Below are 12,165 nucleotides of genomic sequence, written 5' to 3'. Positions count from 1 at the left end.
TGTGGCTCATCTAAACCTAAGAAGTTTAGGAACATACCCCAAAAACAAATGAAAAGCAGCAGAAAAAAACAAAAGATTTTTCTAATCTGTAACCCTGGAACTATCACGGGGTAGGAAGAGTTTCTAATTAACAGAAACTGGGACTGATAGGGTGAGAAGTTCTGATCTACAGTATGAATGTTACTTATCTTCTCTAATTGTGGGCTTTTCAAAACAAAAATTACACACAAATGGCTTTACTGTGAACAAAATACTTTCTCTGCAAGAAGGAACCTGACTTTTCATCATGTGCGCTTCTTGCTTATATTTAAATATTTTAGCAATGAAGTTAATAATGTTATAATCACTGTAATTTCCAACTTCTAATTTACCAGTTTATGATCATCCATAGGTGTTTAGTTCAGCACTCTACTTAAACAAGGYTCTATATCTAAGCATGTTCACACAACCTTGAGGGAAATCCTCACATTGAGAGTTTTTCATGAGTTTTCATGAGTTTTTCATGAGTTCAGGTCTTTGGTTAAGTGAGGACCAGAAAGGAAACATTTAGATCCCCCATGAAAAAAGCCACTTTAACATTACAATATGTTAATGACAATCCATAGGCAGTTGTTTCTGTCTGAACTTGGCCAGATCCTTTGCTGGGATGAAAAGTTTGCCATGAACTTTAAAGAAATTACCCCAGTTAGCACAAACCAAAAATCAAGTGTCAGGATTTCTAATTCTTTGTTCTTTTCTTTTTTGACCCCAGATATATCTTTCCAARACAAACTACTGGATATATTCCCTTTAAGCTACAAGAGCACAAAATTACCTTGCATAAGCTTTTCTTTTTTTTCCCTGTAGAATATGATTGGGAAGTTCAACAAATTCCTACTGCAACCTTCTGTTTTCATCCCAAAGACTGGTTTTCAAACCCGGTATTTCTCAGGGAAAACTCCTAAATTTATCACCATCATTTTGCATAGCTGCTTTACCATAACCTTTGCTGTAAGAAAACWCATCCAAACCTTTCAGCACAGCCTCAGAGGAGTCCTTGAGATGAGCCGATACAACCCAGGGTTCTGCAGGAGGCCCCAGTTTGTCAACTCTTTGACCCTGGGAGGAAAAATAAAARAGAAGAATTAAGATCTTCCYTCCTCAGCAAGAGCAAAGAAAGTTTTAATAGTTTCAACAACTGTAATAATTTTTTAATGACCAGTCTGCAGGCAGTTTGAAATTACATGTTACAAATGTCACAAAGTTCGCTCTAACTCTTCAAGATGAGGCCACATCACAGGATGGATCAGGTTGGAAGGGATCACAGTGGGTCACCTGGTCCAACCTCCCTGCTCAGGCAGGCTCATCCCAGAGCACAGGGCAGGGGATTGTGTCCTGACTGGAATATCTCCAGTGAGGGAGAATCTGCAACCTCTCTGGACAACCTGTTCAGGTCTTGGTCGCTGTACATGGAAGAAGTTCTTCCTCTTGTCCAGCAAGAACTTCCTGGGCATCAGTTCCTTCCTGTTCCTCCTGTGCCATTGCTGAGCCCCCCAGAGCAGGGCCTGGCTCCGAGTCAAAAACATCAAATGTCAAAAACATCAAATGTCAAAAATAGTACAGAATTAATAGAAGCCTCCATCCACAGGGAGGCAAATTCTACCTTTCTGTCCAGAAAAATGATTTTTGGCTGTACAGGAAGTTGCTTCTCGATTTCTCCATCTGAGGGTTGCACCTGAACAGAGATGCTGTAAGGTCTCGTGTATAAGCACGTTTCTGAATGTTGTCTGCTTCCATTTCTTTCACATGTAAAAGGATGGGAAAAAAAAAAAAAAAAAAAAAAAAAAAAAAAAAAAAAAAAAAAAGAAAAAAAAAAAAGAAAAAGAAATTTAGTTCTAGATGTTATTTTCTGATCCTATTTTCTACCTATTAATTTACTTTTTCATAACCTTTTGATTCCTTGTGTGAGAGAAATATGTAAGGAACAGTCATCACTTCCAAGCAGAATGCAGCATCGAAGTATGAAAAAATCCTTCGATTTCAATCCCCAGTTTACAGGTCAAAAAGTGAGAAATGAACAAAGTAATTCATGTCCCTGGTATCATGTTGGAAGTATGTGGCAGAGACAGGGATTTTATGGATTCATGAACCCAGTGCCTCAACCCCAAATTCATCATTGCAGTGCACTGAGAGCAATGGAACCTGCAAATATTTCCTGTCCAGCAGAAGATTTTCACTGAAAACCTCTGAGTTCCTCTAAGAACAAAGTCATGGTTCCTCTACACAAGCACAGCACTTAGTGGGCTTTACTGCATTTCTTTTTTCTGCCATCACCTTCCCAATCTACAAAGTCTGCAGACTGAAATACAGTGGTTATACCCCCTTGAAAGACATTGGTTTTTCCAAGCCTGAAATTTAAATTAAAGCGTCCCAGGAGAGTGCTTTTGCATTTGAATAAAGAATCAACATTTTATTCTGAGCCTGAATCGTTTCATGCTCTATCCCAGTGCTTTGTGCCATTTGGTATCTCATATATATAAAAATATATATAATTTATATATATATAAAATGCTCTAATCYGCAATTGCAATGAAGTAGTTGGGAGTTTGGTATTGTCTTGAAATGAAAGAAGGAAAACTATTCATCGATCTCTAGTGTTTGCTTAAAGGTGTTTGCAAAAACAAGATATGTGGAGATTAAATTTCCTTTTTTTTTTTAACTCACTTTTTTCCAGTTTGGGTGATGATTGTGGATGTCTTTTTCAGAGTATTACWCTGTATTACAAATCAGAAAACTGTTCATACCTCAGCTGATGGGAAATACTGGTCTGAACTACAGAAAGATCAACTGAGCRTTTAAGGATTTGTGCAGSCTCAAAAGGTACCTCAARGATTTTAGYTTCAGTTCTAATCTTGGYTCTYTTTCCTRTATTTTTGTGTCAGTGGGAAAGTCTCAAAGGCAGTGTTAGGTTTGAAATTCATGTCAAGGGTATCAATAAGGTGCTGTGATCCACCTCCTTCCAAAAATGTGCATTCAGGTCTGTAACCAAAACTCGCTGCAGGAACAACACCCCAAGTTGCTCCTTTATTCAGGCTAAAGATCTGCAGTTTTCTGTGAGCTCCCTGACTCCASCTGAGCACAGAAAAATTTGGGTGAATCTTGGCACAGTTTCTGTAGAMCCCCCAAAATTTCTTTCTCTCCCCAGCTTTATTTTTAAACTGAAAACAAGCAGGAAAATGCCCTGCCTTTACACCTCAGGCCCTACATGCTAAACCTCTTCTCATCTAATACGTAGAGGATGGCTGCTGCAAAAAAATGGTGGATCTAGGAAGTATTTCTAACTCCATGGGGTGAGTAGAATCATAGGATCATAGAATCATAAGATAATACAGTCATAGAAAAGTTGGGAGGGAAGGGACCTTAAATCCCATCCAGTGCCACCCCTGCCATGGGCAGGGACATCTTCCACTATCCCAGGGTGCTCCAAGCCCCATCCAGTCTGGCCTTGGACACTTCCAGGGATCCAGGGGCAGCCACAGCTTCTCTGAGCAAACTATGCAAGCCTCACAGTAAAGAATTTCTACTTAACATCCAATCTTAATCTCTCCTGTTTTAGTTCAGAAAATTCCCCTTTCTTCTTTCACTCTGGCAAAATAACAGCAAAGAAAACACAACAAAACAAAACTAGACATGGATATGTAAAATGGAAGCGCAAAAATGAATGTTTGTGAGTAATTTGAACCTGGCTAGCACACCATGGAATGCGGTGTTTATATCCCACATGGTCCAGCCTGACTCGTGCTGAGAGGGAGCCCTGCCTTAGGGCACGACCCAGCGCACAGACAGTTATATCCCTTAAAATGATGTCAGTGTGGAGGAGGAGAAAGGAGCTGCTCCCCTGGTGCTTTGTGCTGGAAGGAAAACAGGCCTTTCCTGGCACAGCTATGCCCTCAAGATGTGGAGTTAGATGTGTGTTTGCAGCCAAACAAGGACCAGACCTCTGCCTTCATCCCGCGGGCAGGAAGGATGCTCCGTTTGCCCCGACCCGGCGGTCTCCTGCTGGGCAGGAGCAGGTTGGTTTGCAATTCCCGGCTGACAGGGAGCAGCTCTGATGCTCAGCGCCCTGCAGCTCTGCTAAATGTGGGCACAGCAGGTTGCCTGGGTCAGCAGGGACACCAGGAATCCCTGATCCTGTCACCATCAGTGCCAGCACATGTCTGCTGAACTGGATGAGGAAACTGGAAAGTGGAGAGGCTGCTGCAGGTATTATAAATTAACTGAGAAACTTGAGGGAGAGATTTGGGGCAGAGGAAATGAAGTATCCCTGAAATCATGTATTTTTCTTTTTATTTATAATTGCAATAATAACTATAGTCATAAAATCATAAGATCATAAAAYATAAAGTCACAAAATTGTAWAATAACAAAATCATAAAATYATAGAATGATTTGGGCTGAAAGGGACTTTAAAGATCATTCTTGTCCCACCCCCTGCCATGGGCAAGGACACCTTCCACTATGTCAGGTTGCTCCAAGCCCTGTCCAACCTGGCCTTGGACACTTCCAGGGATCCAGGGGCAGCCACAACTTTTCTGGGCACCCTGTGCCAGGGCCTCACCACCCTCAAAAGGAAGAATTTCTTCGGGATATCTAATCTAACCTAGTTAATATCATTTCTAATATCGTAACATCAAGTCATCGCAATAATGAAAACAATAATAGCAGCAGTAGTCGTAGTCTATTACCACTAATAATACTAACAAAAAAAACCCTACTGCTACTTCAAGGGGAAGGAGATCAGGATGAGAGCCTGGGYGAGGGTCCATAAAAGTTGATGGATTTGTGTCTACTAGAAAAATTTAGTGATGCCGAAAACAAGCCTTCGCACTGACACCTGATCACCTTCACCATKAAACCATCAGTCCCTCTCAAGCTGTGATTTGGGTCTAATGGCAAAATCCAGAACAACTCCCAAATGGTCTGGGAGCTTATCCAGTCAGAAAATATTCTCACTTGGAAGCTTGGATGAGGCCATGCTGAAATATATCAACTGTCCTTGGTGCCAAAGAACGGTCCCTGGTGTATTTAATTTCCTAATAGACATAAATATTGAAACTAATTTAACAGTTGTCTGGTATTTCTGCAATTCTTGTGTTGTAAAATCAATATATCCTTGGAAGGGGAAAAAAATTGGGAAGAATTTGGGTAATAATATGACTAAATGAATCCTGATCCAGCCAAACTGACATTTTTCTTCATTGTTGAAAAGGTAGAGATTGCTGGTGAATTCAAGACAGGAATTCAAGAAAAGGAGGTGCAGCAAGGGCAGGGGATAGAAGCTGAGGGCTTTTGGAAAGCAGAGGAGGTTYGAATTCACTGGAAGGACTGTGAGGAATTCAGCACCTTTGGGTGAGAATAGGTTCTGGTATCATGGGATGATGAAGTAAACCAGACTGCTGCCCTCTCAGCTGCACTGTTGGAGCTTTGCCTCCCCCTGCAGATCTTGTCCCTAATTAATGTGGACAGGGAAGAGAGACATGAGTATCTAGAAAATAATGAGGAGTCTGAGGATTCTGTGAAAGAAATCAAAGAGAATCAAGTCCAGCTCCTGGCTCTGCACAGGACAAACCCAAGAATCACATAATGTGTCTGAGAACATTGTCCAAATGTTGAACTCCATCAAGTTTGGTGCTGTGTTCACTTTCCTGGGGAGTCTGTTCCAGTGGCCGATCACCCCCTGGGTGAAGAAACTTTTCCTCATATATTTCCTAAACACCCCATGACACATTTTCATGCTGTTCCCTTAGGTCCTGTCCCTGGTCACCAGAGAGCAGAGATCAGTGCCCTGTTCWCCCCCTCACCAGGAAGTTTTAACTGCAGTGAGGTGTCCCCTCAGCCTCCTCCTCTCCAGGCTGAGCAAACCAAGTGGCCAAAGCTTCTCCTCCTATGACTTCCCCTCTAGGACCTTCTTTCATTAGGACAACGAAGATGATGGAAGATCTAGATGTGGGATCACCAGGAGCMCTTAGAAGGAGAGAGATGGAGCAGATGCATCCCCCAGATTCATCAGTGACTTCCATTAATTGCCGCAGATGAGTGGAAATGCCCTTATTTACAAAGCCAGTGGCGAGGAGCTCAGCCAGGCCTTCTCCATAACRCACTCCCCAAGTTTACTGTCAGAGAAATGTCTTTTATTAAATGTAAACAGCATCCCGCCGGAGGTCAGAGCTTTGCTGCGCTGCGTATCCCAAGGTAATACCACTTTAAGCTCCACATAAACTCTTAAACAGTTTCTATCCTAAAACCAGACCGTAGGTGGTACAGTTTTTTACGATATGTTATAATAGTGCAATAAATCTGTTAGCTTAAAATCGAATCTCCGTGGCCTTTTAGAGAAATCATCATTAAATGCAGGGCCCTGTTAATGATGCCATCCCAGTGAAATTGTTTAATCTGCTAGGGGGGTGGAAGGTCACCAAATGAATTTTTTATAATACATCAACTTGACACGCAATAGGGAAAACTGTAATAGATAAAAGCAAAGGAAAAGGGCACTGTCTTCTTCTGATAGGTCAATAGCAGCCAAGAGAGTCACTCATCCACTTTTCCTTCACTACCGTGCTCCTTTTCCATTTAATATGGACACCCAATTAATACCTCAGCACCATAGACAACCTCATTTTAGGTGAATTATAGCAATTTCTTCCCCCTTCTCCGAAATGAAAGTGATCACAATACATCATAGCATTGTGCGAATTAACGTTAATTGATTCGAGTTACCAAGCATTGATGGGCCACTTCTATAATCTGGTCCTTATTGGGAGCTGGAAGGGATGGAGGGAAGATTAGATTGCATCCCCCGTTGCTTTGACGACGGCGGTCACCTGATGGCTTGTTAGACAGTTGTACGCTTCTATTGCCGGCCCCAGTGGGGTCGTCAGTAAACTGGAGTGATGTCCAAACATCATTACACGCTGCTCCGATATTAAAGCAAAGGGATTAGCACCTTATTGCAGGCAACCTGGATTTGTCATTGTGCTGTCGTTATCCAATTTCCAGATGATAATGTGACTGTGGCCTGCGGGCACGRGGTCCTACAGCCAAACCAAGGTGCCTGTATATATATATATTTATTTATTTATTTATTTTATTTTTAAAATACATATATATATACGCACACACACACTCCTATGCATATACACAGATGCACACTACCCCACAAACACCCAGCACCCCAAGCCATTTAACCCTTTGCTCACCAGATTCCAGCTAACAAAGCATGTGGAAGAATTTTTCCCCCTTTCCCACATCTCTCGCTGTGGCGATGTGACAGCAGAGCGGGCTGGCCTGGGAGCTGCCACGGACGTCACTCACTCGAATGTCACAGCAGACAAGCTCTGCTGATAGAGGTGACACCACTCACATGTTAAATAAGGCAGASTGGGGACAGGATTGGTCCCTCAGAGACACGGCTGGCAGCTCCTCTCTGCCGGTGCCTGTGKGGTGTAAATCATCGCCGATGCTGCRGGTCCCATTGGTTGTTWGGAGGGAAAATGGATCTKTGTGTGACACGAGCAAGGCAGGTTTTGTTTGACAGCACCAGGATACCTGTGCTGGGATCAGATCTCTTTTCAGTGCCTGAGAAGCATGACAGGGACACTCCTGTGTGGATTTCTTGCAAGTATCTGAACATTAACTTCTGAGGGAGCACTGGAATAGGGAATAGCTTCTCTTGAGCYGATCCTCTTCATTTTTAACAGAGATGCAATAACACAAACCCTTTAGTTTCAAAGACCAAAACTGGTGTGGGGGATATGTGGCAATAAATCCCTCCTCCCTCCCACAGTGATGTGCAAAGTCCCAGGCTCCTTTCCCTCAATCTCTCCTACCCTCTCCACCTTCCCTTTCTTCTGCGTTCTCCTGCTCTCCTTTCACCTTTCCTGCTCATTTCCTGCTGAGAAGCCAGCTGAATTTTGTCAGAGCAAACTGTGGTTTCCACCAGAGTTACATGGTGGGTAGGACTTCTAATTGCCTGAATCTTGTATTTCACAGAGGTCACCTTTGAGTGGGAATGACAAATTCTTAGATGTGCTTACCATRTACACTATACACTAACAGAAATTTAGTTTAAAATTAAGGCTCAGAGAGGTGAAAGGTATCTTAGTGATAGACATTTTAACCCCTTCACTGTCAGAAGGGTTCCTGCCCAGCAGAGCAATGGTGAGAAGCTATTATTATCTATCTATATCTATTGCAGAGTCAATGTGAAATTCCATGCAAGGTAATTTGGAGATTTATTTGCAAACTTGCAAGGGAAGTGATAGCTTCACGCAGGCTCATGTACAGAAGCCTGTTTTTGGTGTTTTCCCCTTCAAAACCAGACAGTCTTAAAGACAGAAATAATATTTTGTGCTTGTTTGGGACAGTCCTTGAATGAAAAAAGATTTCTGCTTGAGCTGCAGTTCAATTCCTCTACTGAACACAGACTCAGGTCAAAAGATGAATCCTTAGTTTTCCCTCCCTCAATTAAATTTTAAGGGAAAAAAAAAAAAGCTAAAATAGTAGATTTGGGGCCTAATATCTACATAATTAAAACTTTGTGTAGCTTTGTCATCCCTGGTGTGACTGGGTCTTCCTGACACTGACAATTCAGCTTTGATGACCACTTTGAGTTCCATCACAAGCAAAAATTAGAGGYTAAAACTGCATTATTGATCAGAGAGATCAATATTCTATTGACACAGAATCAGTTGACATAAACTCTTCTTGCATCCACTGTCACCATCTTCCCTGTGGGAAGACGTGTCTGAGTCTGAGCTCCTGATGATCATCCACCTCTTCTGGCCCATCTCACAACTACAGTGTCCCAGTTGGAAAAGAATTATGAATTGATAAYAGAAATTCAATCCTGATTCCTGAAGTACAATTTTTTATACAAGTATTAACCCCCACTTCATTCTCATGACATTTCTTATGCCATTCCTCCCATTAGAGAACCCCACTCTCCTGAATGAAAATGTTCTAAATTATTCATGTGGACTTTCCCACTGTTTCACAAAACTGTTAAATGAGATTCTGGCCACCTTAACTGTCCCCAACTATTAATTAATTAATTAATTAATTAACTAATTAATATTATTTTGGCCATGTGGGGAAAAAATAATGAAAATAGAATTGAATGGTAAAGTTAAATGGTTTCTTTCCAGTTCTGTTCCGAGGTTCTTACAGTTTATTATCTGAGCAGGAAACTACTTCTATTTTTAAATGCAAATTTTGTAGATTTATACACATCTGTTCCTGTGCTGTCATTGTCCATCAGTGTCCAGAGATTCCTTGCTGACATTTAGTCTTGCAATGTATTTTCACAGATAGAATGATATCTTCCCAGATYTGCTTTGCCAAGTTAAACAAACTCTTTACTAAATGGTTTTATGATRGTATTCCTTACTTCTTAAAATAAACTCCATTTCCGTGATCATCTTCAATGTCCTTCCTTTCACTTACTTGAACTGAATGTGTCCTTTTTGTACATCAGCTGTGAGTGGCACATTTTAAATCAGAATATGGCCTCTACACTGTCCCTGTGAATATTTAACCTAAAATTAAGTAAGTTTTAATTAAAGGAGATTTTAAGTTTAGTTTATGCTCCTGAATATCATCCATTCCACACCTTCACCTGAATGGTGTAACATGATAAAACCTTGACAGAACCTCAAATGCAGCAATATGTGCAGCTCTTGACATTGAAATTTTAACATCCTGCCTTTGCCTGCTCACTGGAGGAAAAACTTGGATCCTTATGCAGGGAAAAAAAGTTATCATATTCCTTTTATAAAACCCTGTGCAATGCCGAGCAACAGCCTGCCTGAAACCTGCACAAAGGTTACCAAATCCAAGCACTTTGTGGTTAGAAGGTGTCAGAATTCATCTAGTTTGAACTCCAGCCCTGCCTGCCTGTGTAAGTGCCATGTGACACAGAGAATTAGMAGTAATATCTCATTTAGTGCTCTGCATGGGAATTACTGTTGGGATGAGACATTCTCTGATAATTTGCTTCCCTTTTATTCCTCGCTGTGAGCCTGAAATTTCCTGCACAAGCACCATTTTTCATACGCTACCTCAAACATAACYCTTAACAAAAAAACATTCAGTTTTTAGCAGGTTAAAGATCCATCAAGAAGAAGTAAAGCACCCCTCTGTAGTGAGGGGAAAGGGACTAAATGGCTTCTGGATGACTGTCCAGAATTATATTCCTGATTTTCTATAAAGGCAGCTGCACAAACACACACAATGCATTCACCATTGTGCTCTCTTCTTCTTTCGCTTTCTTATTTATATTGATAATAGGAAAATTTTACAAAACGGGGATTTCTATCTGTAAATACCCCACAGTATAAATTATACACAGACATTCACAGGAAGATAAACTCTGTGATAGACATCCCTGACTCTCCAGCTGTGCAAGACTATGGCAGTCACAGCAATCACCTCTGTCTTCTCTTGACAAATTAATGAGCCGTGCTTGAAGTGACCCTTACAAAGGAGTTAAATTAAAACCATGTATAAAAGCACTTCAAATCATAACAGACAAGTAATTTTTTTTAAGGCTTGGCAGTGTGAAATACAACTTACTGACTAAATATCTGACCACAACAAGGTTTTCAAGGCTCCCTTTCAGCTTCACTGTCTTGGGCTACAAATGAACATCCAGTCTATGCTGATTAAAGATCTTTTTGTTGTTGTTGTGTTATAGACCAATCAAATAATTAAGGTTGGGAAATAACTCTRAGATTATTGAGTCCAGCCATAAACCTGGCACCACTGTGTTCTCCTCTAAGCCATGTCCCCAAATGTTCATTCATTCACACGTCTTTTGAGCGTTTCCAGGGATGGTGACTCCATCATTGCACTGGGCAGCCTGTCCTAATGCTTGACCACTCTTTCAGTGAAGGATTTTTTCCTAATATCCAACATAAACCTCCTCTGGTGCAAATTGAGGCTATTTTCAGTTATTTTCTTGCTTGCCACCTGGAAGAAGAGACCCTCCCCTGGCTCCAACCTCCTTTCAGAGAGCTCTTGAGAGTGATAGTGATTCACTAGACAATTCACTGATCTGAAAGCCCAGGGAGAAAGGCCTGGCAGGAGGGCAGGTTCTGTGTATATGTGATGGTCCAATTGGGTCTTGCATGACTCAGGTGTGAAAATATTCCTCTTTTCCTTCCACAGAAAAATGCACTAGAATATTYAGTCTGACTTGTAATCCCAGCCCCATTATCCGTGCCAGTGCCAGCATGTGCAGCTTAAATGGAGACAGATAGACAGAGGGGACAGTACATGTCCCAACAGGAAAACCCTGATTTTATTTCACAGGTTATCTGTGGCTTTATTGCATCAGAAATGTCAGCCATGAGTAATTCCAGAAAAGCTATGACTGATGGGGAGCAATAAATAACGGTGCAGGAGAGCTTGAGCAGCTGAGGGTGGGTGAGCTCTGAGCCAGTCCTGTGATCTGGTGATGTGAGTGTTCTCTTCAACAGAGATCCCAGATCTTTCCAAAATTGGTACAGTGAATCCATGGCTTTAAGCTGGCACTGCTCTCATGTCTGTAGTAAAACAGCTTTTTTCCTAGGGAACTCTCCTGATCCTTGCTATTTGGAATTTTTTCACAGAGTGTGCTCAGAAAGGAAGACAAACTACAGCTGGCAGAGCAGTCCCRGTGTGGAGATGCTATTTGTGGCTGAAAAAAGGCAACCTTGAGGCTTCTGGGCTGGCAGACAGAACATGATGCAAATTTTCTTTAAAATATCTCTTGGGATCATGTCTTGGAATGGTGTAAATCATGGAATGCTTTGGGTTGGAAGGGATCTTAAAGATCATCCAGTGCCACCCCCCTSCTATGGGCAGGGACACCTTCCACTGTCCCAGGGTGTTCCAAGTCCTGTCCAACCTGGCCTTGGACACTTCCAGGGATCCAGGGGCAGCCACAGCTTCTCTGGGCACCCTATGCCAGGGCCTCACCACCCACTGTAAAACTTCTTAAGTAATTTTTCTGCTGTCCCATTTTGCAATGTCCTGCAGTGCAACACAAACCCGCATTCACAACAGTGATGTTCAAAAATACAGGATGTCTTCAGAATTCAGCCCTGATTTAAGGTTTGATCTCGCAAATAATTTCTCACTGGGTTT

The 12,165-nt window shown here is 41.7% G+C and overlaps 1 protein-coding gene across 1 annotated transcript in view; it reads right to left on the bottom strand.

Moving 5' to 3' along the window:
• Positions 1-12,165, bottom strand: part of PKHD1 (PKHD1 ciliary IPT domain containing fibrocystin/polyductin) — a 238,629-nt gene that overhangs the window by 12,446 nt on the left and 214,018 nt on the right. The window contains exons 56-57 of the mRNA XM_057382183.1: positions 1,643-1,778; positions 1,011-1,098 (exon numbers count right to left, since the gene is read on the bottom strand). Of these exons, the coding sequence (XP_057238166.1) occupies positions 1,011-1,098; positions 1,643-1,778 (224 nt within the window). The remainder of the gene's footprint in view (positions 1-1,010; positions 1,099-1,642; positions 1,779-12,165) is intronic.

The sequence above is a fragment of the Malurus melanocephalus genome, unplaced genomic scaffold, assembly GCF_030028575.1.
Source record: "Malurus melanocephalus ecotype Western Australia unplaced genomic scaffold, MMel_1.1 scaffold_553, whole genome shotgun sequence".
NCBI classification, from domain to species: Eukaryota; Metazoa; Chordata; class Aves; order Passeriformes; family Maluridae; genus Malurus; species Malurus melanocephalus.
This window is presented reverse-complemented; position numbering and strand designations above follow the sequence as displayed.